Source organism: Thamnophis sirtalis, unplaced genomic scaffold (genome assembly GCF_051295495.1).
Source record: "Thamnophis sirtalis isolate CommonGarterSnake01/CBP01778 unplaced genomic scaffold, rThaSir2_p1.2 scaffold_2, whole genome shotgun sequence".
Classification (NCBI taxonomy): domain Eukaryota; kingdom Metazoa; phylum Chordata; class Lepidosauria; order Squamata; family Natricidae; genus Thamnophis; species Thamnophis sirtalis.
Genome location: NW_028261382.1, coordinates 11,024,644 through 11,048,585, shown reverse-complemented (window position 1 = coordinate 11,048,585; position 23,942 = coordinate 11,024,644). Strand labels below are relative to the sequence as shown.

General features: G+C 41.2%; 1 protein-coding gene across 1 annotated transcript; it reads right to left on the bottom strand.

The window, feature by feature from the left end:
* Positions 1 to 26: 26 nt before the first annotated feature.
* Positions 27 to 22,502, bottom strand: TMC3 (transmembrane channel like 3). The gene is made up of 22 exons (XM_087707595.1): positions 22,393 to 22,502; positions 21,682 to 21,825; positions 18,251 to 18,326; positions 16,646 to 16,727; positions 15,384 to 15,490; positions 15,003 to 15,101; positions 14,731 to 14,873; positions 12,998 to 13,145; positions 12,118 to 12,161; positions 11,811 to 11,958; positions 10,447 to 10,556; positions 10,215 to 10,293; positions 8,762 to 9,010; positions 8,322 to 8,450; positions 7,511 to 7,578; positions 6,430 to 6,558; positions 5,369 to 5,479; positions 4,141 to 4,266; positions 2,918 to 2,996; positions 2,653 to 2,695; positions 1,151 to 1,460; positions 27 to 918 (listed from the first exon to the last, which is right to left on the bottom strand). Exons 1-22 carry the CDS (start codon positions 22,500 to 22,502, stop codon positions 60 to 62), a joined length of 3,393 nt encoding a protein of 1,130 aa, XP_087563721.1. The 3' UTR covers positions 27 to 59.
* Between the last annotated feature and the right edge of the window lie 1,440 nt (positions 22,503 to 23,942).

The following is a 23,942-nucleotide window of genomic DNA, read 5'->3' as shown; positions in this document are numbered from 1 at the left end:
GCTCTGAGGGGGTCGCTCAAGTTTGCAGTTCTCAAATGTTGCAGTCTTTCCCCTCCACTTTAGACATTGGAGCATATCAGGTCATTCATTTCAGCCAGGTTCAACTCCATGCTAGTCTTTGTCTTTTGGGGGGTTCCTTTCGCCCCCCGTTTCAGATACTTCTCTTTGCTGGGAATGACTTGGATGTACTGATCGTTGCCACTGGTGGGCTGGTCGCTGCTCGATTCAGGAGAAATGGAATCAGACTCGGTGGGAGATGGAGCCGGTTTGGGTTTGGCCTTGGATTTGCCAGGGTGTTCGGGATAATGCTGGTCAAATTCAATATTCTTCAGGTGTATCTTCCTGTGGGGATGGGGTCCCCGGCCGTAAGTCAACCCAAAACCATCTTCCCAAGACTTGTAGTGCATTTTCGCCAGAGACCTGCTTGGCAGAACTTGGTTGTCGGTCCACTCCCCAATGTAGAAGCGAGAGGGGGCTCGAAGGTCCGACAGGGACCGAGGGCGGTGAGTCTGCTTAGCGACACCTCTTCTGTACTCTTCTTCCTCCTCCTCGGTGTAATGAGGCGAGTAGGCCCTGCGGGGCGTTCGAACCACATATCTTCGGATGTGACGGGGATACAACTCCACAAAGTCTCCTGCCTCGTCCACTCGGACGTTCCTTGGCAGCCGAGTGGTGGCACGGAGGACTTTTTTACGGGGCTGGTGCTCGTTGAGAATGTAGTACTTGGCTGTGTGAGCTCTGCGGCCCACAAAAGGGGGCCCTCCGGGGGCCCCGTGAGGCTCCGGCTTCATTTGTGGGGGGCACTTTCTGAATAAGGGATCTGAATGAACATCTTCCACGGGTTTCCTCACCTTTACAGGAGTATAGACTTTAGCTTTGCAGAGTTCACTAGCACTCCCGTGGATCGTGTTCGGGTATCTAAGAAAGGGAGAGAGGGACAGGATGGTTAAGGGGTTTGGTCTCGCAGTTAAGACACCAGGCTAGAAAGCAGGAGACTGCAGGTTCAAGTCCCACCTCAGACATGAAAGCAGTTGGGTAACTTTGGGCTAATCACCAGGAGACAGTGAGTTCTAGTCCCACATGAAAGCCAAAGCTAACTTTGGCCGGTTACTGTCTCTGGTTTCTCTCTAATTCTCGGGAAGGGTCTTACCTGTTGATTGAAGGTTCTGTTCTAGGCTTCACCATCTCAGGAACAGGCGGCGTTGGAGTGATGGGTATTGGCGCTACAGGTGTTGGCACACCTGGATTATCTTTTGCTGGGGATGGCCCCACTGCCTTCAGTATTTCAGGTGGTGGTACCGACTGAGATATTGTCTGTATCTGACTGGCTTTGGGAGACTCAAAGTTTATTACACTGCCATTTTTCCTAGGGGTTGAGGACCGAGCTGAAGACTCCTGACTGATGACGTCAGTCTCCTGTTCGGGCCTCTTGCCATTTCCTTCCACGTTTTGGATTCTAGCTAAAAAATAAAGTTTAGAGGGGAGGGAAAGTCAGTCATAGCTTCTTCAGTCATCAGCTGGAACCTATCAATATAGTGTAGCACATATTTAATCCATGCACGAGAGTGCCCAACCCTAGTAACTCAACTAGCATCCTCCAACTGAATTTGCCCATTGTGTTAAAATTTATTTATTTATTTATTTATTAGACTTATATACCGCTTCATAGGACTTTCAGCCCTCTCTAAGCGGTTTACAGAATCAGCATATCGCCCCCACAGTCTGGGTCCTCATTTCACCCACCTCGGAAGGATGGAAGGCTGAGTCAACCTTGAGCCGGTGAGATTTGAACTGTTGAACTGCAGATAACAGTCAGCTGAAGTGGCCTGCAGTACTGCACCCTAACCACTGCCCCACCTAGGCTCTTAACGTGCTTTAATCGTGGCTTGTTAAATAAGAACCAGAAGCTGGATTCACATATTGTCCTAAACCATAAACCATGATGTGCCAACTTTGTATAAGCCACAACCAAAGTGGAACAAAGTACGGCTTCTTAAATCAAATCTCACTGGGAATTCTTGAATGAGCCGAGGTGGCGCAGTGGTTAGGCCACTTTAGCTGACTGTGATCTGCAGTTCAGCGGTTCAAATCTCACCGGCTCAAGGTCGACTCAGCCTTCCATCCTTCCGAGGTGGGTGAAATGAGGACCCGGACTGTGGGGGCAAGTTGCTGACTCAATTTGCTAAAAAATTTGTAAACCGCTTACAGATGGCTGAAAGCCCTATGAAGCGGTATATAAGTCTAATAAATAAATAAATAAATAAATAAATAAAATCTGATTGTTGCTGACTCAATTTGCTAAAAAACTGTAAACCGCTTAGAGATGGCTGAAAGCCCTATGAAGCGGTATATAAGTCAAATAAATAAATAAATAAATAAATAAATAAATAAATAAATATAAATAAATAAATTCTGATTGTAACTCAGTCCTAAGAGTTTCAAAAGCTGATTCTCTAAGGAATGCATTGGTCTGAAATTTGTCACAATCTTCTTCTGGTTCTTTCTGTATCGAGCGAATATAGCTAGGATAGATCTCCATATGTTTCATATGACCGCTTTTGCTTTCAATTATTATTGCATTTTGTGAAAAAGATAACCGAACAACGTATACAGTCCAATAATGTTAAGTGCTTTATGGGCGTTTCTGCTTACCTGCAGCCATTTTGACCACTTTTTTCTTGTCTTCAGTTCTTTCCTAAAACAGATAGCAAATTAATTCGTTAAAAGTTCAGCCTTATATAATACTTCTGTTGGAAAAAAAAACCCATTGCATTCAAACATCAAATGACATTTGTAGGTATAAAAGTGATCTGTACCCCTCTGTTGATTCATTCTTCTTTCTGTTAAGAACCAATTTTATCTTTTTATTTTTAAAAAAATATCAAAAACATCACATGCGCCTTTAGTCAGCACTTACTGTTTGGATCTGCATCCTCAGTTGGTTATTGGTGAATTTTAAAGACCTCGCAATACTCTGCAGGTAATATATTAGCATGCTGGAGGGGAAAAAAATATCAGGAGAAATGTCTTTGATTTACATCACATTAAATTGAAAGAACTGAATAAACGTAATTACAATAATTTGTTTCCATAATAAGGAGATTTCTTCCCAGCCACTGGCAATAATACATCGTCACCTTGTTTGGATTTAGAAGCTAAGCCAGAGCAGACCTGATTAATACTTAGAAGGCACAAGGCATAAACCCAATACATTCCCTATCTAAATGCAGAGATCTTTTTTAGTATTATGAGCCACAGTGGCCCAGTGGTTAAACTGCAGTACTGCAGGCTACTTCTGCTGACTGACTGCAATTTGCCAGTTCAAATCTCACCATTTTAGGTGGGTAAAATGAGGACCCAGGTTGTTGGGAGCAATAGGCTGACCCCATAAAATTGCTTAGAGAGGGCTGTATAGCACTGTAAAGCAGTATATAAGTCTTAAGTGCTATTGCTATGTAGAGCACTATGAAGCAGTATATAAAGGTGAGTTCTATTGTTAAATAAAGCACTATGAAGTGCTAAAAGCTAAGTGCTATTGCTATTGCAAGCTAACTCTGCCCAGCACACACAGTTCAACCCTGCCTGGCTCAAGGTTGACTCAGCCTTCCATCCTTCCGAGGTAGGTAAAATGAGGACCCAGATTGTTAGGGGCAATAGGCTGGCTCTGTAAACCACTTAGAGGGAGCTGTAAAAGCACTATGAAGCGGTATATAAGTCTAAGTCCTATTGCTATTCCTTCCTTCCTTCCTTCCTCTCTTATTCCCTTTCTCATTCTCCTTTCTCATGGTGCAGTGGTGAGAATGCAGTATTGTAGGCTAACTTTGCCCACTGCCAGGAGTTTGATCCTGACCAGCTCAAGGTTGACTCAGCCTTCCATCCTTCCGAAGTGGGTAAAATGAGGACCCAGATTGTTGGGGGCAAGAGGCTGACTCTGTAAACTGCTTAGAGAGGGCTGTAAAGCACTGTGAAGCAGTATATGTCTAAGTGCTATTGCTATCATTATTTCTTAGCCTCTCCCATTTGCTGGCTAAAATGGAAGTTCTCCCAGGATAACGATATGGCCAGATTCTTCGGAAAACATAGTTTGGGGTCTACTTGAAAGACTGACCACAAAAATCAAATAAAAGTACTTAGACTTACAAGAGTAATAACAAAGCTGGAAGGACCACAACAGGACTACTGAGGTAAGCCATCACAGAGTTGAACCAGGGAGGAAAGTCATTTCGAATAGTTTCAGACACAATGTCGTAGATTTTTTCTTGCCCACTAGATGAGAAACATTCAATTGTTGTCTCAGAAAATCTGCAGCATTTTAAACATTTCAAAATATATATTTTTTTGTTCACAGCCTAGCTCTGAACTAGGAAGACTTTGAGCCTTTTATTTTCCTGGGGAAAAAAATAACCAGCAATTGAGCAAGCTGGTGGGATAAAAAAAATCCATACTTCGATAGACCACAAGTTTCCTATACAATTCCTATACAAGTTGGGATTCAAACCTTTTCAAGCTGAATCAGAGGTGGGTTCCTACCAGTTCGCAACTATTTGGTAGAACCGGTTCGTCAAATCTACCAAACCGGTTAGAAGAGGTTCCACCAGTGGACCCGGAAAGCAGCCCACACCTACAGAAGACATTCCAAAAAAATTTGAAACCCACCACTGAATTGAACTCAAGGTTTCTTATCTACCTCCATTTTGACCTCCACTGGTTGCTGAACCTCAACTCTCAGAAGACCGTGTAAATAAAGCAAATTAAAAGGCATAGATCAGCAACCTGATCAGTAGACTATCCCAGTTCAACCCAGTTCTTTTGTGCACCCAAACTTTCAAATATTGCTTATTTTCATGACATGTGTCCATTTTATGACAACGATGCATAAAATACATCCATAGAGCTATCTAATTATGAGAAATCAGCACTCCACAACCACAATATCTTCCAATAACATTATCTATGGAATGAGCGCAGTGGTTAGGGTGCAGTACTGCAGGCCACTTCAGCTGACTGTTATCTGCAGTTCAGCGGTTCTAATCTCACCGGCTCAAGGTTGACTCAGCCTTCCATCCTTCCGAGGTGGGTGAAATGAGGACCCAGACTGTGGGGGCGATATGCTGACTCTGTAAACCGCTTAGAGAGGGCTGAAAGCCCTATGAAGCGGTATATAAGTCTAACTGCTATTGCTATTGCTATAGGTACCTTCCAACTCTGTTAATCTGTTAATTTGCCTATATATGGATTACTCATTTGAAAGTAGACAACAAGCTAGAATTCTTTCCCTGGTTTTATTTTTTTTAAGTTAACACAAAGTAGGTGATTGCTATGAAGATAGCTTAAAATGTTAAGTGAAGCAATGCCAGGATCCACTTACCTAAATGGGCCACAGGTTAGAGATGGCTTGTAGCGTGCAATAGCAAAGATAGTTGGGAGCATACACAGAAAGAGCATAAATAGGAGCATAGCTAAGTAGAAGTTGTTAGATCTGAAAAGGAAAGTCACATTGTTACACATGTCACATTCTTGCCTGCCAGAGTTGTGGGTGTTCATCACTGGAGGCTTAAAAAAAAAACAACAGAATGGACAACCATTTGACTGTGATGGTATAAGTCTCCTGCTTGAGCAGGGAGTTGGACTAGAAGACCTCCAATGGCCCTCCCAGCCTTACAATTCTGTTGTGGCTCGGCAGGAGCCTTTGGAGCTGCTATCAGACTCTGACAGCGAGGGGCCCTATGAGTCAGGCCTGGAGGAGGCGGAGGGCCCAGGACAGGGTTCTGACTCCGAGCAGGGCTCAGAGAGACTAGTTGGTTCCCAGGTAATGACTGAGCCTTGGGTCAGTGAGAGAGGCTGACATAGAAACCTCCTGTGAGTTGTTTCGGGATGCACACAGGAGAAGGGCTGACCGAAGTAAGGAACAATTGAGGACTCACAGGAGATGATAACGAGCAGCTGTTGCTCATTAGGATCTCCTTCTGCGGATAAAAGACTGATGGTGCCACGCCCTGGTGGCAGAAGTCAACGTTCCATTTCTGTTCTAATCGTGTGCAACCATCGAGAAAAGCACTTGGATAAGTGACTTGATTTATATAATCTTGTTTTGTAGCAGTTTATGAGTTAGGACTTTTGCCAGAGCATTTATCTGTGTTTATTTTGGGCTCGCAGCCAGCAAGAGCCGGGACTGATAAAAATATTCCTTTGAACGTTCTGTTTGGCTTTCATTTTTGAACGGACAAGGTGAGGGTCAGAACACAATTCTAAGTTCTGTGAATAGAGTCAATAAATTTAACTTTTAGATTTAAAAAGCCAAGTTAAATTTTAAAAACTCAGGTGTCTAATCCATTCAGTTTCTGACCCTTAAATGTTTCTTTTTGTTTTGTTTCTACCAACAATTGTGAGAACAATCACTGTTTCAAGCCTACATGTGAAGTAACCAACCTTGAAGCCCGGAAGACTTGCTGATGGGGGACATTACAGGTCAACACTGCCCAACTTCTCAGGTACATCAGCCCAATCAGCTTGAGGACGTTGAATGCCGGCAGGCAAGGGGAAAAGAAGGCTCCCATCCTAGGAATGGGAAGAACCAGAGCCCACTCGTCAGTGTTTTAATTTGGGAAGCAGGATATTAATGAACAAGTTTTTCTTGCTTCATTCGGAATGGGTTCAGCTATTGATGAATTTGGCCAACATGACAAGATGAATTTGGCCATCACCCACATGAGCAAAGATTCACACCCAGATTAAAGATGTTGAGACTCTAGAGAGAGTGCAGAGAAGAGCAACAAAGGTGATTAGTCCTCAGCTAAAGGGAAAGGAAGAGTGCAGGGAAGAATAACAAAAACAATTAGGGGACTGAAGGCTAAAACATATGAAGGACGGTTGCAGGAACTGGGTATGTCTAGTTTAATGAAAAGAAGGATTAGGGGAGATATGAGAGCAGCCTTCTAATATCTCAGAGGCTGCCACAAAGAAGAGGGAATCAAACTATTCTCCAAAGCACCTGAGGGCAGGAGAAGAAGCCATGGGTGGAAACTAATCAAGGAGAGAAGCAACTTAGAACTGAGGAGAAATTTCCTTAACCAGTGGAACAACTTGGTTCAAGAAGTTGTGAATGCTCCAACACTGGAAGTTTTTAAGAAGATGTTGGATAACCATTTGTCTGAAATGTTATAGTGTTTCCTGCCTGAGCAGGGGGTTGGACTGGAAGACCTCCAAGGTCCCTTCCAACTCTGTTATTCTATTCTATTCTATTCTATTCTATTCTATTCTATTCTATTCTATTCTATTCTATTCTTCTGTTATATTCTATTCTATTCTGTTCACACTAGACCAACCATTGAGTAAAGAATGCCCCAATCAAGGAAATACTAATGCAGACAAACTAACATTATACAACCCTTAGTAAACAATTTCCCTTTTTTGAATGCAGTTATTGATCTGGGGTTCAAAGGCAATATAACTGTACGTCCCTCAAAGATTAACAATCTCTAAAATAAACAGAATGAAGTTAATTTGTTACCAGATCATTCCTTGATTGTAGACCAAATGCAGGACATTTTCTGCTATTTTGAATTCCCCATATTCTGGCTGCAAAGTAACAACAACAAAAAGATTTAGTAGCAATTTTTTAAAAGAGACACATCTGGGGCAATGTTTCTTGCACTTTTTTCTCCTCTGTTTCCTTTTGACCCTTTTAAAAATTATATAGGATAAAAGAGTTTCTGTTTGCATGGGTTATATTTATCATTATTTACTGTATTGCAGATTCTGGTGTTTTTGCAGCCACAACCACTTCTCATGATTGTTTGAAAGGATTTAAATATTATTTTTCAACATAGGCTGACAAATAATTTTATTTCTGCAGGCCCCCTGAGAGGATCTTGGGTAATTTCAGGGATCCTCTGTCCAGACTTTAAGAAATACCGATTTTAGGCATTTAGTGATCTGCTCTTGGGTTATTGATTCAGATGAAATTAAATGGAATATTGCCACCTATTGGTTGAAAGTGTTATGTGCCACTCACTGAAAGCAATGGAGAAGGAAGATTTAGCAAGGGTCCTTCCTACATGCATGGAATATGGCAATAGCAATGGCACATACTGCTTCACAGTGCCCTCTTTAAGTGGTTTACAGGGTCAGCACATTGCCCCCAACAATCTGGGTCCTCATTTTACCTTCCTCGGAAGGATAGAAGTGGGAGTCAACCTTGAGCCGGTCAGGACTGAACTCCTGGCAGTGGGCAGAGTTAGCCTGCAATACTGCATTCTAACCCCTGCGCCATCACGGTTCCCATTTGTACCTTTTTATTATTTGTTTGAACCTGTACTTACAAACTTGCTTTCCAGATCCCAACACCAGCAGTCACTTAAGTAGCGAACAAAAAGCCCACGGAAGAAATCGATCAGGAGGATGCTAGCTACTGTGAACAGCATGTCGATAATTGACAACTTCAACATCTCCTGAAACAAACCACAAACACAATGCAATGATCAACAGTAACACTTTAAAAACACTTTAAAAAACACTTTAAAAACACTTTAAAAAAACGTGAATTACTCCCTAGGCATTTAATATTTAAATGGGTAACGTATTTGTAAGTGGAGTATTTATTTTTTTTAAAAAGCAGGGTCCTTGATACTTTAGAAACAGCAGAAGCAATAATAGTAAGGATGGGAAGATGGGCCTCCTTTGATCTTTATGCCAAACATTTCTTCCGTTCTGGTGCCACCAATGGAAAAAGAAAACCGCTTGGGTAAAGGATGAGACATACTTGGCCAACGTAGGTTTCCCAGCATTGAGTTTGGTGACTTTCACCACTGGAGTCATACGGTGCTGTATTGTTGAGTCCAACCAGGTGAGCGTAGCTGTGGGTGTGATTCTCAGACATAAGGAAAGTGCCATTCTTAATCGTTTGCATGTTTGGAGTTGGGGTTGAAAAGTTGTGCTCCGGAAGGATTTTCGCTGCTAAGAAGGTAGTGGTATCCATGGCGTTGCTTCTATTTTTATGAACTTGAGTCTCCTGAAATCATACGTTGAAATTTAATCTCAGAGAGTAGTCCTTCCACCTTCCCACTCCTGTTTAAAGCTTTTAAGTCACAGTCTGCAGCCTTAAAAATACCTGGGCTTTGCCAAAATCTAGGCAGTGGAGCCTAGAGTTTCCCTCCTACCCCCAAATTACGGCTTAGTTATAATTGCCATATGCTAAGAGAGAAAAAATATTTAAAACATTTAAATTAAATCAAAACATGTTTAGTTCTTATCTTGAGTATACTTAATATCTTGAATATACTTAAGAAAAGGAACAAAGATGATCAGGGGACTGGAGGCTAAAACATATGAAGAATGGTTGCAGGAACTAGGTATGTGTAGTTTAATGAAAAGAGGGACTAGGGGAGACATGGTAGCAGTGTTCCAATATCTCAGGGGTTGCTACAAAGAAGAGGCAGTCAAAGTATTCTCCAAAGCACCTGAAGGCAGGACAAGAAGCAATAGATGGAAACTAAGAGACCCAACTAGAACTAAGGAGAAATTTCCTGACAGTTAGAACAATTAATCAGTGAAACAACTTGCTTCCAGAAGTTGTGAATGCTCCAGCACTGGAAGTTTTTAAGAAGAGGTTGGATATCCATTTGTCTGAAGTGATGTAGGGTTTCCTGCCTGAGCAGAGGGTTGGACTAGAAGACCTCCAAGGTCCTTTCCAACTCTGTTATTCTATTCTGTTCTGTTCTATTCTATTCTATTCCATACCATTCTATTCTAATGTTGTGTTTCCAATATCACTTTTTGGAGTGCGGTCCCAATAACCAGTACATCCCTGGTTAGGGCCATGGAGGTAAACAAATTGAATATTCTGTTATTCTTACATAGTACTTCTTTTTAATCTGCAGCAATGCAATTTATCCCGTTATGTCAGGTTTATGAATCACGGGGATTGAATTTCTGTTATAAAATCATTCTTATATTCCAACCCAAATGAGATCACATTTATGAGTTAATATTTTTAAAAAATAAGTATTACAAATAAAAGGGACAAGGCAGACTATGAGAGAGTTAACACTTTATCATTTTTACAATGACGTAGTGGAGAGTTTCAGATGCATAATTCTGTCTCAACTGTTCGTGGAGGTGTTTTAGTTCAACAAAATCCCTATTTGTTTCAAGGGGATTATTGCAAAGCAGAGAGATCATCCTCCTACCCAAGATGGTTATGATTTGCAACTTACAACAAAGCTCATGCTATCCACTTTATCCAGAAGGGCAATGATCAAGCTGTAGAGATTTCCCAAATATAAGACCAAAACTCTGGTGGGGTGGAAAAGCCAAGAGAGACAACAATTAGCAAATGTTTTTTCCCCCACTGTACGTCCACTCCTATTCCATCTGGCACACCAGGTGGAAATGATAAAGGCCATTTTCATTTTGCTAACTTGTTGTGAGGCAGTTGATTTCCCACACCTGGCAAGCTGGAAGCGCAGAGTAGTTCGGGGGTGATACATTTCTAATGCAGCTATCAGTTCAAAGGCCGATGGTGCAAGCATGGTGATCAGAGAGACAACTACACTCACCTGGAAGTAAGAGAAGAATGTGTTATTTTCAGGGGGGGGGGGGGGGAAAGTGCTTGATTTTTATGCGACTATTAAGCCATTGTGAACAGTAGTGGCCAAAACTGTGGAAACCTTTTGGGAAAAGTTTATTTTGTAAAACTAGCCAATAACACCACCATTTTTGGAGTAAGTACCATAAAATTATATACCAATGGAAAGATAATTTAATCAAGACTGCAATGCAATAACCTTTATGAAGGATTTGCTATTAGAATAGCAGTTATAAAGAAGAAAAGTGAAATGAGATATACAAACATTATCACCGTAGAAAAAAACGATATACACAAAAATTATCACCATGTTGGTTAATACTTAGTTGGGTAACCTTTAGCAGGAATTACAGCCTTACAACGTCTTCCCATCAAGTGAACCAAGTCTTTTAGTTCCACGGCTGTTATAATGTGAAACCAAGATTGAATGATTGCTTCTATTAACTTTGTTTTATTGCTGGGTCGCTTCTGACTAACCAGTTTCTTTAGTTGGCTCCATAGATTTTCAATTGGGGAGTTAAGGGCTGGACTATTCCCAGACCATTCCAGCAGTGGAATATGATTATTTTGAAACTCCCCCCCCCCCCAAAAAAAGTGGTGCTATTAGCCATCAAACCTCAAAAACACACTTTTCCCCAAAAGGTTTCCACAATTTTGGCCTCTACTGTATATCATAATATACAGTAGCTCTTCACTGAGAGCTACAGAACCATTTTTGACAAATAGATAGCAAATTTGACTCACCCACAAAAGCACTTAGACAGTGATATCCATTTTTGTATAGGTATTTCTATACAATTCATTTTCTTGAAAGCCATTTTATCAAGTGACTTCCCGTGATAGAATGAATGTATTTAATATTTTTTGGCAAATTGTGCCTTTGGGTTTTTTGTTTTCTTAAAGTATTCTTATATGATGTCTTAAAAGTGACAAACATTTTGAGTATCCAAATATAGTCAAAGTTTCAGTTTCTTCATTGATTTGAAAGTCGAAAATGAAGAAAGTTGGTATCAAAATGCAAATGGAATGAAATTTCTGCCATAGCTTTGCAGGGGTGTGGGTAACAAGCCTCTCAAAACACATAGACATTGACAGGGTATCCAATATAATATCATCATTACCATCATGGCTCGTCAAAGTTATAGATAGCTCATTCAAGAAGGAATCAAGGTCTTAATTCCCGTTTTTGCAATTAATGTCTGAAGCTGAGAAGACTCGCTCTTACTTCATTCTTTTCCCACAAGGTCAGCTCTTTTTTCATCCTTTCCAACTTCTGGGATCGATCCACTACAAAATAAATGATGTAAATACTTCCAGCAAGGCATAGAAGCACCAAGATGTTTGCAATGATTCTTAAGGTTATTGTCACTGCCCTGAAGGAGGGGAGTACAGGGGGGGGGGGAGGGACAGAAAAGAGATTCCAATCATTTCAGTAGCTTGCATAATAATAAGCTTAAATGACAGAGATCTGGCTTCGGTCTCTCTCCAATCATTTAAATATCACTAGACGGAAAAATGATATGAATACATACAAGTTTGTGCTCTTTTTCTTTTCTTGCTCTTCCAATATAGCTTCCTTAAAAGAAACATAGAACAAAATATGTGTCAGGGTCCCAAGTAACACCCCCCAAAGAAAGAAGACTCCGATGCTTGAGTTTCCTCAAAGTTCCATTTGATTAGAGATGTCATATCGGCACATCTGGGAAAACCCGAATCTGAAAGCTTCCAAGTTTTCCCCACCCAAAAGAAAGTTCAAGTCCCTGCCCAGCACCCACATGTCCATCCCATGGTCCAATCAGGTACCATCAAAAACAGGAGGTGCCTCCCAGTCCTCTCATTGCGGCTGCAGGGCCAGATGACCTTGGCTTTCTGAGAAAGAATGTTGTTATCTATCCCACTCCGTATGACACCCTCTCCCAATTTTCAACTGCAGTAAAAGTGACGGATCTGAAGACCCAATGCAAAAGATGGCTTCCAGGCCTGACACTAGCGTATAAAACAGCCCTTAAATTGCCCACTCAGAGAAAAGTTTTGTGCGGCTTATTTCTAACCAAGGATTCATAGGAATATATGACTTAAGCTTTAGCAACACTCCCAGTGGGTCCCCTTCCACTCAAGGAACCTCTGAATATATATATGAAAAAATGGCAACATAAAAAAATGGCTTTCTGCCTGGATGGCTCCTAGGGTGAGCCGAAAGACAGAAAAGGGAAGCAGTATGCTCCCTCCCATATTTGGGCATACCAGGGGTTGTGACACAATAGACACACACAATACACACACACACAATACACACACACACAATACACACACACACACACTTGTTTGTTTTGATGCTCAAACAGTGTTTTTTCTCTCATCTACTTATTATAGGCAGCCGTTCTTTTCCCGTTTGAACGTTGATTAGCTTACCCTGATGCTGTTCACTATGGCTGCAGATTTGCTCTCTGCAGCTTCAGGGTTGCCTATTAAGTAATCCCAGGCACAAAACAATCGCCAACAAAAAGTGTAGTTTTCATCAGAAGCGCTTGCAAGGCTCAGTCTTGAATTTTTGGCCATCCTGGAAAACAACCAATTTCATTGTATTTAAGTACAATGACAATAAAGATTATACTTATAACCATCAAAAGACCCATAGATTGTTATCCTTCAGCCCAGATCTCGAAAGTCTCTGATTAAGATATTTCGACCTACTCCTAATTCTTCCTAAGATCGTAATAGAATCTCATCATCACCTCCATTATTTTTACCCCGTTTATATTTGACTAGCTAATAACACGGCGTTGCCCAGGTATTTATTTATAGGGGGAAAATGTCCGGACCAAACATAATTTCTAATGTTGGATTTTCCCCTTATCAGAGGGAGCCTCCTTTTGGAGTACTGTGAAGCTGTTACCATGACAACTCCATTGCGCTGTACAGTAGAAGCCATTTTACAGCAGTACAGTAGAAGCCATTTTAGGCTTAACAGGCTGTATTGTAATAGAGCACACACCTGGAGGGGTGTTAGGGGTGTCTTACCCCCACAGTATTTTTTTCCAGAGAATAAGTCATTTGTGTACCAAGTTTGGTTGAAATTGCTCAAAGCGCTCCAGAGTTATGCTGGAACATAGACACATACAGTCATTTAGATAGATAGATTAGATAGATGATAGATGATAGATAGATAGATAGATAGATAGATAGATAGATAGATAGATAGATAGATGATAGATAGATGATATTTGATATAGATAGATGATAGATAGATAGATAGATAGATAGATAGATAGATAGATAGATAGATAGATAGATAGATAAGATAGATGGTATAGATAGATGATAGATAGATAGATAGATAGATAGATAGATAGATAGATAGATAGATAGATAGATATAGATTTATTTTGTTTACCATCTTTCCTAATGAGGAGAACAAGAACTTAAATTCCTGTAGGTCATTTGGTGATGTTGCATTCGTAAAGATATCACTCACATTTAATTTAGGACCTTTTTTCTGTTCTGGTCACTGCATTTTTGCTTTTAGTTGCCCAAACGTTGGTTCACATATGCTCTTACTAACTCAGTGCTTGCCAGTATGAACCAGTCCATTCAAAAATAGTGCTTCAACTGATCAGAGTGCTCTAAGTAGAGTTAATCACTGCATGGCAAACAGCAAGTACATAAACACTGAGATTTGGTGGTAATTCTGGTCAGGATTCTGATAGAGGAGTTAAACCTCCTTCTCTATCCTATGCCCCCACCTCCAAAAACAAAACAAAACATCAGGCTAAATATTTCCCCCTCTTGGCCTACCAGAGTTATTTGCAGAAGAGAAAATCGTAAGTGCAAATATTGGAAGGACAGGTAAGACATCTAAGGCTAATTTTACACTTCCTTTCATTGCCTAGGTCTACAATAAACATTGGTAATTCTAGACGCATCATCTATCTCCTTCCTAGGAAGCTTGTTCTGAAATGTCCCTTTGGTATCAAAGAGTTCTAAGTTAGCATTTCAAGGAGCAGTGAATGAAGGTGGAAACCCAAAGCAAGCGCCTTTGTTTTTCAGTTTGTTGCTCGCAGTGCCTAGTCGACACATGAGATAAAGTCAAAAGAATTGATTTTTTTTTTTTAAACGGATGGTTGTTACGAAAAGACCCGCCTTACTTCTTCAAGAGAATGATAAAACTGTAGGCAAAGACTGCCATTCCAACAAGGAAATAGGCAAGGGGAAGTCGGTAACCGGCACTCCCAATTTTCCTCGCCTGCCCATAGTATCCATAGAACAAAACGGAGTATTGAAGGTAACCCTGTAGAAATAGAAATGACATAATTATCAGTGGCACTTCTATCTTCCGTGTGTATGTGTGTGTGTGTGTGTGTGTGTGTGTGTGTGTGTGTGTGTGTGTGTGTGTGTACTAGAAAGATTTTCTGCTTGCCCCCAAAGACCAGATGGTGTCCAGATCTTGCGCAGAATGAAATTGATCACTGGGGATCTGCTTGTTGGGAGCAGTTCCAAAGGCATCTCCAGCCAAGATCTGTAACAAAATGAAGCCTGAAAATTAGATAGATAGATAGGTAGACAGGTAGATTTTTTTTTACAACACTTGCACGCCACCCACTTCAAATAGAAAATAGTTTATTGAATTAAATCTCCGGACCATTTCAAGTATTCGGCTCATACGACACCACAAACGATGTCCTAAAGTCACTTCAAGATACTTTGAGCCATTTCAGGGTCTTCAATCAAGCTCAAATTGTCCACTGTTGACCTCAGACAAGCTTTGGGTTCTATCTGGAAGTCTGAAAGAATCACTTACTTCTGGCAAAACCACGAAGGCTCCTGTCATGATGGTGAGAACAATGTTGATGCCAAACAACCATCGCAAAAAGATGAAGTAAGAGGCAACCCCGGAGCCAAAGTGACCTAAACGCAAAGAAACATATAACACATCATATCAGGACCTCAAAGTCTTCCAGAAATAGTGTTTTCAGCTTTTGCCAGAAAGTAGGCAATGCTGGAGACCAGTGGTGGGTTTCAAAATTTTTTAGAACCTCTTCTGTAGGTGTGGCTTGCTTTGTGGGAGTGGCTTGTTGGCCATGTGACCAAATGGGAGTGGCTTGCTAACCATGTGGCCGAGTGGGAGTGGCTTGGCAGTCATGTGACTGGGTGGGCGTGGCCAACTTGCAAAATGTGGTGAAACTCACTTAACAACGCTCTTGCTTAGCAACCAAAATGTTGGCTCAGGAACTCTGGCATTGAAGCATGAAAGTCTTAAAGCTGTCAAGTTATAAGACCCTTGCACCCCTAAACCCTTTAGAAAGAAAAACAACCCCAGGGGTGTTCAAACTTGACAGCTTTAAGACTTGTGGACTTCAACTCCCAGAATTCCTCCTCCAGTCATGTTGGCTCAGGAACTCTGGCATTGAAGCACACAAGTCTTAAAGCTGTCAAGTTACAAGACCCTTAGAAAAAAACCCTCGGGGGTGTTCAAACTTGACAGCTTTAAGACTTGTGGACTTCAACTCCCAGAATTCCTCCTCCAGTCATGTTGGCTCAGGGACTCTGGCATTGAAGCACACAAGTCTTAAAGCTGTCAAGTTACAAGACCCTTAGAAAAAAACCCTCAGGGGTGTTCAAACTTGACAGCTTTAAGACTTGTGGACTTCAAGGCCCAGAATTCCTCCTCTCGCTCTTCATCTTGATGATGTGCGGACGGGCGGGGGGAGGGAGGGAGCTGGAACCGGTTCTAAACAGCACTGTAGATTTGTGGAACCTCTTCTATAGAAGAGGTTGGAACTGGCAGGAACCCACCCTTGCTGGAGACAAATGAATATAGGGGAAAGTCAGCTCCTTTTCCTGGCACGATCAATGTAGTCATGCCAATGCTAGTGAGGAGATGCAGTCCTGCAAGTAACCCAGAACCAAACAATACTGAACAAACAGTATGCTGATACCAAGCCTACTATTCAACTAGCTATGGAAACTGGATTTGAATTAGCCCAACAGCTACCTCCCAATTACTAGCATTTTTTTTAAAAAATTCCAGCACTTTGAATTTTTCAAGATGTGAATACTTACTTTCAATTTTCTTGATTCTCATTTCCCAAGGAATAAAGATGACCATGAAGTTATATGCAAGCCTAATAAATTTTCTCCAAAGCTGGAAAAGCAAAATAGCCACACACATTTAGAACATGTATAGTCTATAAAACATTGTGTTGCTGATACTGTCTTTTCTTCCTCCAATTCACCAGTATCGGGAGGCCCTCACAACAGTCACTCGAGCCCTTGTGATCTCTAGGCTGGAATACTGTAATGTGCTCTACATGGGGCTGCCCTTGAAGAGCATCCGAAGACTTCAGCTAGTTCAGAATGCGGCCGCGCGAGTGATCGTGGGCGCACCACGGTTCGCCCACATAACACCGATCCTCCGTGAGCTGCGCTGGCTACCTGTTGATCTCCGGGTGCACTTCAAGGTCCTACTCACCACCTATAAAGCGCTCCATGGTAGTGGATCTGGCTATTTGAGAGACCGCCTTCTGCCAATTACCTCCCTGCGTCCCATCAGATCGCATAGAGTTGGCCTCCTCCGTATTCCATCTGCCAGTCAGTGCCGACTGGCGACTACTCGGAGGAGAGCCTTCTCTGTTGCGGCTCCGACACTATGGAACAATCTCCCCGTGGAGATTCGTACCCTCACCACCGTCCAGGCCTTCCGCACAGCCCTCAAGAACTGGCTAGCCTGTCAGGCCTGGGGATAATCTTATTTTCGCCCCTCCCGAATGCTGAGTGAATGTTGAGTTTTATTGTCTAATTTATTTTGTGCACATTTCTTTTTTGTATTGTCCTACATTCCCCTTCCTTTTTTGATTGTAAGCCGCCCTGAGTCCCCTCAGGGAAAAGGGCGGCCTATAAATAAATAAATCTACAAATCTACAAATCTATTTTACTTGATATATTTGCTATAGTAATTACATTCTCAAAATACTTTTTTATTTGAAATATTAGTAATATTTTAATGAAATTCTGTAATCTTTACAAAACTTTAATATTGAAATATAAAACAAAATATATAATAGCTGCAGTAATTAACTTTGCCATTGAGCTATTTAACGTAATATCGTATTTCTGAACCAAAACATAAACAGAAAAACCAGTTTTCCTTTAAATGTGTGTTTCTCCAACTTTTCCAGGTAGCTCACAAATTTCATTGATTAATGTCAATGTATTCAAATATTGGTCCATGTGTTCTAAAGCAACTCAATACATAATCTATTCTGCAATCAAGGCTAATGAATTTTATAATGCATGCTCAGTTTGATTTTACTAAAAGGAGGAATGAACCAAAGGCTCAAACTTCAGAAAGCCTTTTGACTCAAAAATCAATAGCACGACCATTTCAGCAAGCTAAATGAAAAAGCCTACATATGATAGACAGTTGGTGTTCAAATGCTGTATAATACACTATAGGTGAATTTCCCCCAATGAATCTCTCCCGGATATACTCATTAAAGGTAGAAAGCTTTGCCAGGAAAGCAAAGGAGAGCTGTAAACAGCACATCTCCATATTTTCCACTGAGATGACAATGATATCATTAGAAATATTTCTCTCTGCAAATAGAAATGCTGGGCTCATTTTCATGAAAAGTGAGCTCTGGAGCTTTTAATGAAAACCAGACCAACCTCTGCTCCAGCAGCTTGATAGCCTCTTGTCCGAGTCAGCCGACCTTCGTACTTCAATACAATCTCTTTAGCTTGTCTGCCAAGAGAAGAAAGCGGTGAGTTTTTGATACCCAAATCTCATTATAGCTCTGGGTTCCGGCCATTCCCCTTTCATAAACAACATTAAATAAATGGCACCAAGTAGTGGGACTTCCTGCAGCCAAAGGCAGTCTGCCCTTGTTATTCTTACAACAATGGGAACATCTTTAATGTTCCTTCTTTTTTAAAAAAAAATCACAGGGAAAGTGAAGGGTACAGCAGCTACAGCTAAAGGGTTCCCTCACACATATGTGCTAATTGTTCCCGACTCTAGGGGGTGGTGCTCATCTCCATTTCAAAGCTAAAGAGCCAGTGCTGTCCGAAGATGTTCTCCCTGGTCCTGATTAAATGCCAAAGGCGCACGGAACACTGTTACCTTCCCACCAAAGGTGGTTCCTATTTTTCTACTTGCATTTTTTACGTGCTTTCAAACTGCTAGGTTGGCAGAAGCTGGGACAAGTAATGGGAGCTCACTCCGTTATGCGGCGCTAGGGATTCAAATGAATCAGCAGATTTTTTTTTGCATGCCGAACCGGCAGTAATGCTGGTAGCAACCCACCCCTAGTAAAGGGGGCGTGCATAAGCACACCAATGTGCCTACCGTCCCTGTCTTACTGTCCCCATCTATTTGTATCCATTTCTTTCATTCATGTCCATGTTTATACTTATACCTGCTATCTTGTACGTGTTTGACAAACTAATAAATACAAATACAAATTGTGGACAAGAGAAGAGAGCCGGGGGGTGGGGGGAGGGACAAAGTTTAAGGAGTCAGGGGTCCACCATCCAGCCTCCAGGCTTTCAGGAAACATCACAAGGAAGGCGAAAGTTGCACTTTGTAACCTGATTATTTATAGCAATAGCAATAGCAGTTAGACTTATATACCGCTTCATAGGGCTTTCAGCCCTCGCTAAGCAGTTTACAGAGTCAGCATATCGCCCCCACAATCTGGGTCCTCATTTTACCCACCTCGGAAGGATGGAAGGCTGAGTCAACCTTGAGCCGGTGAGATTTGAACCGCTGAACTGCAGATAGCAGTCAGCTGAAGTGGCCTGCAGTACTACACCCTAACCACTGCGCCACCTTTATTCCAGGTATATTTTTATAGGACCACCCAGTTCACAATGAATGCTGAGCAGCTAACCTGCAATGACCATGAAAGCAAATTTAAAAAGACTGCATCACACAGCATAAAAAACAAACACACAATTACTACACCAAGCTGGATCACTCGATACGGAGGCTCAAACCTCAGGAAAACCCCCCAGTTTTTAACGCCTAATGGAAGGTCGGCAAGAGTTTTTTTGGTGGTGGTGGGGAGAGACTCAGATTGGGAACAGGAGATCCCCGGGAGGCAAACCACTTCTATTCCCCTCTTTAAACCAACCACCTCCTAATCTAAACGTGTGCTGTTGATTAACAACACAAAATGAATTCCACTGAATTCCAACAATTCTTAATTTTGCAAACATCCAAACTACAGATTGAGGGGAAAAAATGTTGCAGTGATGAAATGGATCATTTTGCTGCTGAATGTTGAGGATGTAATCCCAGGATACAGACAACCACATATGAGTTACTAAAGTATGCAAATTATTCACCCAGGGGAGACCTTAAGGTTGGCATGCCAATATTCCCAAATTTAAATTCTGGATATTCCCGAACTTCATCGCTGGAGAAGAATGAAAAACTTCCTCACCTCTCGAGGTCTACCATCAGGTGTCTTGGTTTTATTCACCATGACTCCCTATCTTGTATCCTGTTTGTTGGTAACAAAGGGATTCCCCCACTTGGGGATGGATGATATCAATAATACTCAACTACTTTAAACCATGTAACTAAAAAATAATAATTAGAATATGTATGTTTCTTTGAACATTAAAAAGGTTGCCACCTCCACAGTTACTTAGCAGAGTAAATGTCCTTGTTAAAGGCACTTTAGGAAAGCAAAAACTATTCCAATTTCCAGAGTAGATTGTGAAGACAGGATCTCCATTTCTTGGCATAGACCCTTTTCTTAAGCCAAAGAGCAGCACAGTAACACATTGATCAATGCATGAAAAACAGCCATAGTCTATTTACAAGTAATAAGTGAGCCTCCAATAAGTCAGATTTTATTAGCTGCACACACAATCTAGCTACCTTAACTATATCATGCTGCTTTTTAAAAAGGAAATAAGGAGCATTAAAAATTGTCTCACCGGCCAGAAAGAGGAAATTAAAAACAGTGAAAAATAACTTTTCTATGCCTGTCTGTAATCTGAAATAAAGGAAAACATGAGCAAATCAGCTCCATAGTCCTCAAACCAAGAGGGGAAAAAATGTTAAAAGACTGTTGTTAAATTTATCAAAGCCAATGTATCTTTCCAGATTTGAACAGCTGAATTACAAGCATTGGTCATACTCTGCACTCCTGAAAAAGTCATTTCTTTGGTGGAAAATCTCAAGAAGGCACGTCTCTTTTCTTTCCTTAGAATGGATTGCTGTGTACAATGGAAGTAGAAGAGAAAAAATATAGGGGGGAGAGAGAAAGAGAGGGAGAGACAGAGGGTTAAGAGTTTAAGGTAAAAGAAGTTGCAAAAACAGAAGAAAGAAGAAGGTATTAGAGAAGGAGAGCATCCTAGCTTAGACTATGTTCATCTGGATTCAGCCAACATAATACGATGGCAAAGGTATTGAATTAGGACAGCCGTCAGCAACCCGCAGCTCTGAAGCCGCATGTGGCTCTTTCATCCCTCTGCTGTGGCTCCCTGTTGCTGGTTGGCTCCACAATTGATAGGGCTTTTGGTTAGGACAGGTAAAGGAAAAAGGATGCTGCACTAGGAGGAGACTCTGATGGGGGAACCGGATTTCCAGTTGCCTCCAGAATTGAATGGCGGGGGGGCTTCTGGTTAGGACCTTTGTGGATCTTTGAGTGTTTAAGTTTCCCAACCTCTGGATTAGGACATAGAGATCCAGTTTCAAATCTCTACTTAGCCACAAAAAGTGCCTTGGTGACTATGGGCCAAATCCTTCCATCTCAGTCCAAAAGCTAGTGTGGTACAGGGGTGAAACTGTTGGAATGGGGAGACCCAAGTTCTAATCCTCCTTCAGCCATAGAAGCTGCCTGGAGGACTTAAGACCAACCATTTTTTTTCCAGCCTCGTTGTTGGTGAGGGAAAGAATAGGCAAAAACAGAGTACAATATAGGCTAACCTTGCATTTCTGGAGAAAAGGTTGGCTATAAATCTGAGAGATACATAGCTTGCGGCTTTTTCTCCAAGGAGATGAACTCACTGAGTGTGACCATTGGCTTTGCAACCTTAAAACAATTGTTTCACGCCAGTCATTCTCCACAAGTAACCCCCATTACCTCAATGCTCGGAGTTTTTGTCTCATGGGCCATGGCCTGCAACAAATGTTGGCCATAATTTCCTTCTGAAATTGTATGTTCTGGAAGATCTGCTCCGGGTCATTGCTGTCGACCTTCTCATCCCCATTATCTTCATCCGAGTTGCTAAAAATAACCAGACCCCACAAGGACCACGCATAAAAGAAACCATTATTATCAATGTTTCTCTCAGAAACCATCATGAAAACACACATTTGTTTATTTCCAAGCGCACGATTTTACAAACCCAGTCCATGTATTTTATCCCAAACTTCCCCATTGGCTTAGGCCCTTAGAAGGAAGATTTACATAGTAATCATTTGCACAAAAAAAGGATCTGGTTTTCCTTCTCTTACCTATGTGTGAATCTATGCCAAGCAAATTACGAATGTGGGTGACAGTGGCCCATCAAACAAATCCAAATATTTAGTTCAACTCTTTCAAATTTCAAGGCTGAGAAACTTTCTAGAGCTAAAGTCCAAAATCAGCATGGACTTGCTGTAACGGTTCATTACAAGGCATGATCAGATTTTGCCATCAAGAGCTGTCCATCAATAGTTGTGCTGAAGTGAGAATTTGGACAGGTGATGTTTTGCCATGCCAAAGCAATAGAAAAACAGCACCTGAAGAATTCTTTCCCTTGTACCGTGTTTCAGCTGCTTGATTGAATAGAGCAGAAAATCAATTCCTCACCTGTGGGGTGGTTCCGGATAGGTGTAGATGCTGGCATGTCGCTTCACAGTTTTTGATCTCTTGCAGGTTCTTGCATTTTTCGCGGCTGAACTGCCACCTCCAAATGACATGTTAGAACTTTCTGATGTATTTCCTTTTTTAAAAAAGGGTTTTTTTTAAAAAGCCGCAGAGTAGCCAAGCTGCAAGAAAGATGATTAGAAACCAGATATAAAGAGAGTTATAAACTCATAGATGTTGAAGTGGACTCTGTTCCCATCCCTGCCTGCATCAGACACTCCTAGCCCTGGGAAATATCAGAAAGCTCAGAATACTTACGTGGTCTTAAAGGCACAGCACGTCAAAAGCTGAAGCACTGAAGCATTAATGCTGAACTTGCTTCTCCCACCTCTCCAGGGTAAAAAAAAAAAAGGAATCTGTTTGGGTATAGTAGCTGCAATCCTAAATTATTGTAGCAGAAGACACCAGCTTGCTTTATGATATGCATTTAGCCCTAATCAAATGACGAAGACAGTCCTAGCGCAGGAAATAATCAATTTTGATTATAATTAATGTTTCAGAATAGAAAGATTACACCAGTATGGATTCATTGGATTACATCAGGGTTTTTGTAAACTGGGCAGCTCATTATGGGAATGGATCGAAGTAACCAACTGGGTTGGAAATTCTTTGTAACCTGAAGGGATACTTCAATGCACATAGAAAGTTGTTTAAAAACCTAGCAGGAGGGATAATAAATAAGCACATAATGGAAGACCCTAGTGAGCTACAAGCAAGCTTTATGCAGATGTTCAACTGTTTTGGAAAACAATTATGTTCAAAGTTGGTTTCCTCAACCTGATGTATTTGAAGATTTATTTTTTTTTGCTTTTGACCTTGTGATGTGCACCTCAGAATCTATGTTTGTATCACTTGCATTTCCTTCTAGATGTTCAACTGGCTAATCCCCAAATCCTCGTGGAAGATTAGTATTTGGATGTGGTTCTAACCATGAATGACCAGAGTTGAAGTGTAAACTGGAAAACTGAAAAGGCATTCTGGATAAAGACAAGGGCAACCCATATCTCTATTCTTAGGGAAGAAGTTATGTGGAATCACTGGAATATGAACTGAATTCCAAAATATTTTACAATTGAATCGATGTTGTGCAAGTTGGGCTTCTATTATCGTTCTCTTTATTGAAGTCGGTTTTTATTTTCTGAAGGAAATTTCCTTGAGTTTATTTGTTCTTCAGGCAGGTGAGTTTCTTGGAACAGATAATACTTTTTTTTTTTAAAAAAAGGGTACACTATAGAATTGTAGGTGAGCAGAAGAATAAGGAATTCATATCTCTTCTTCCCGCCTGTGCTAGCATTTCACAGTTCCTCTATGCACTACTGGCTGTGAGATTTCAGCCACATAAATCAAGAGTTCATTCCCTTTCTGGTATTTTATTTCTTCCTCTGGAAGGCAGAACATTAAGTACTCGCCACTAGATTTGCTGCCAAGTTCTGGTTGCTTCCATGCACACTCTCAGCTCATCTGCCATATTATTATGGACTGAGAAATGTTTC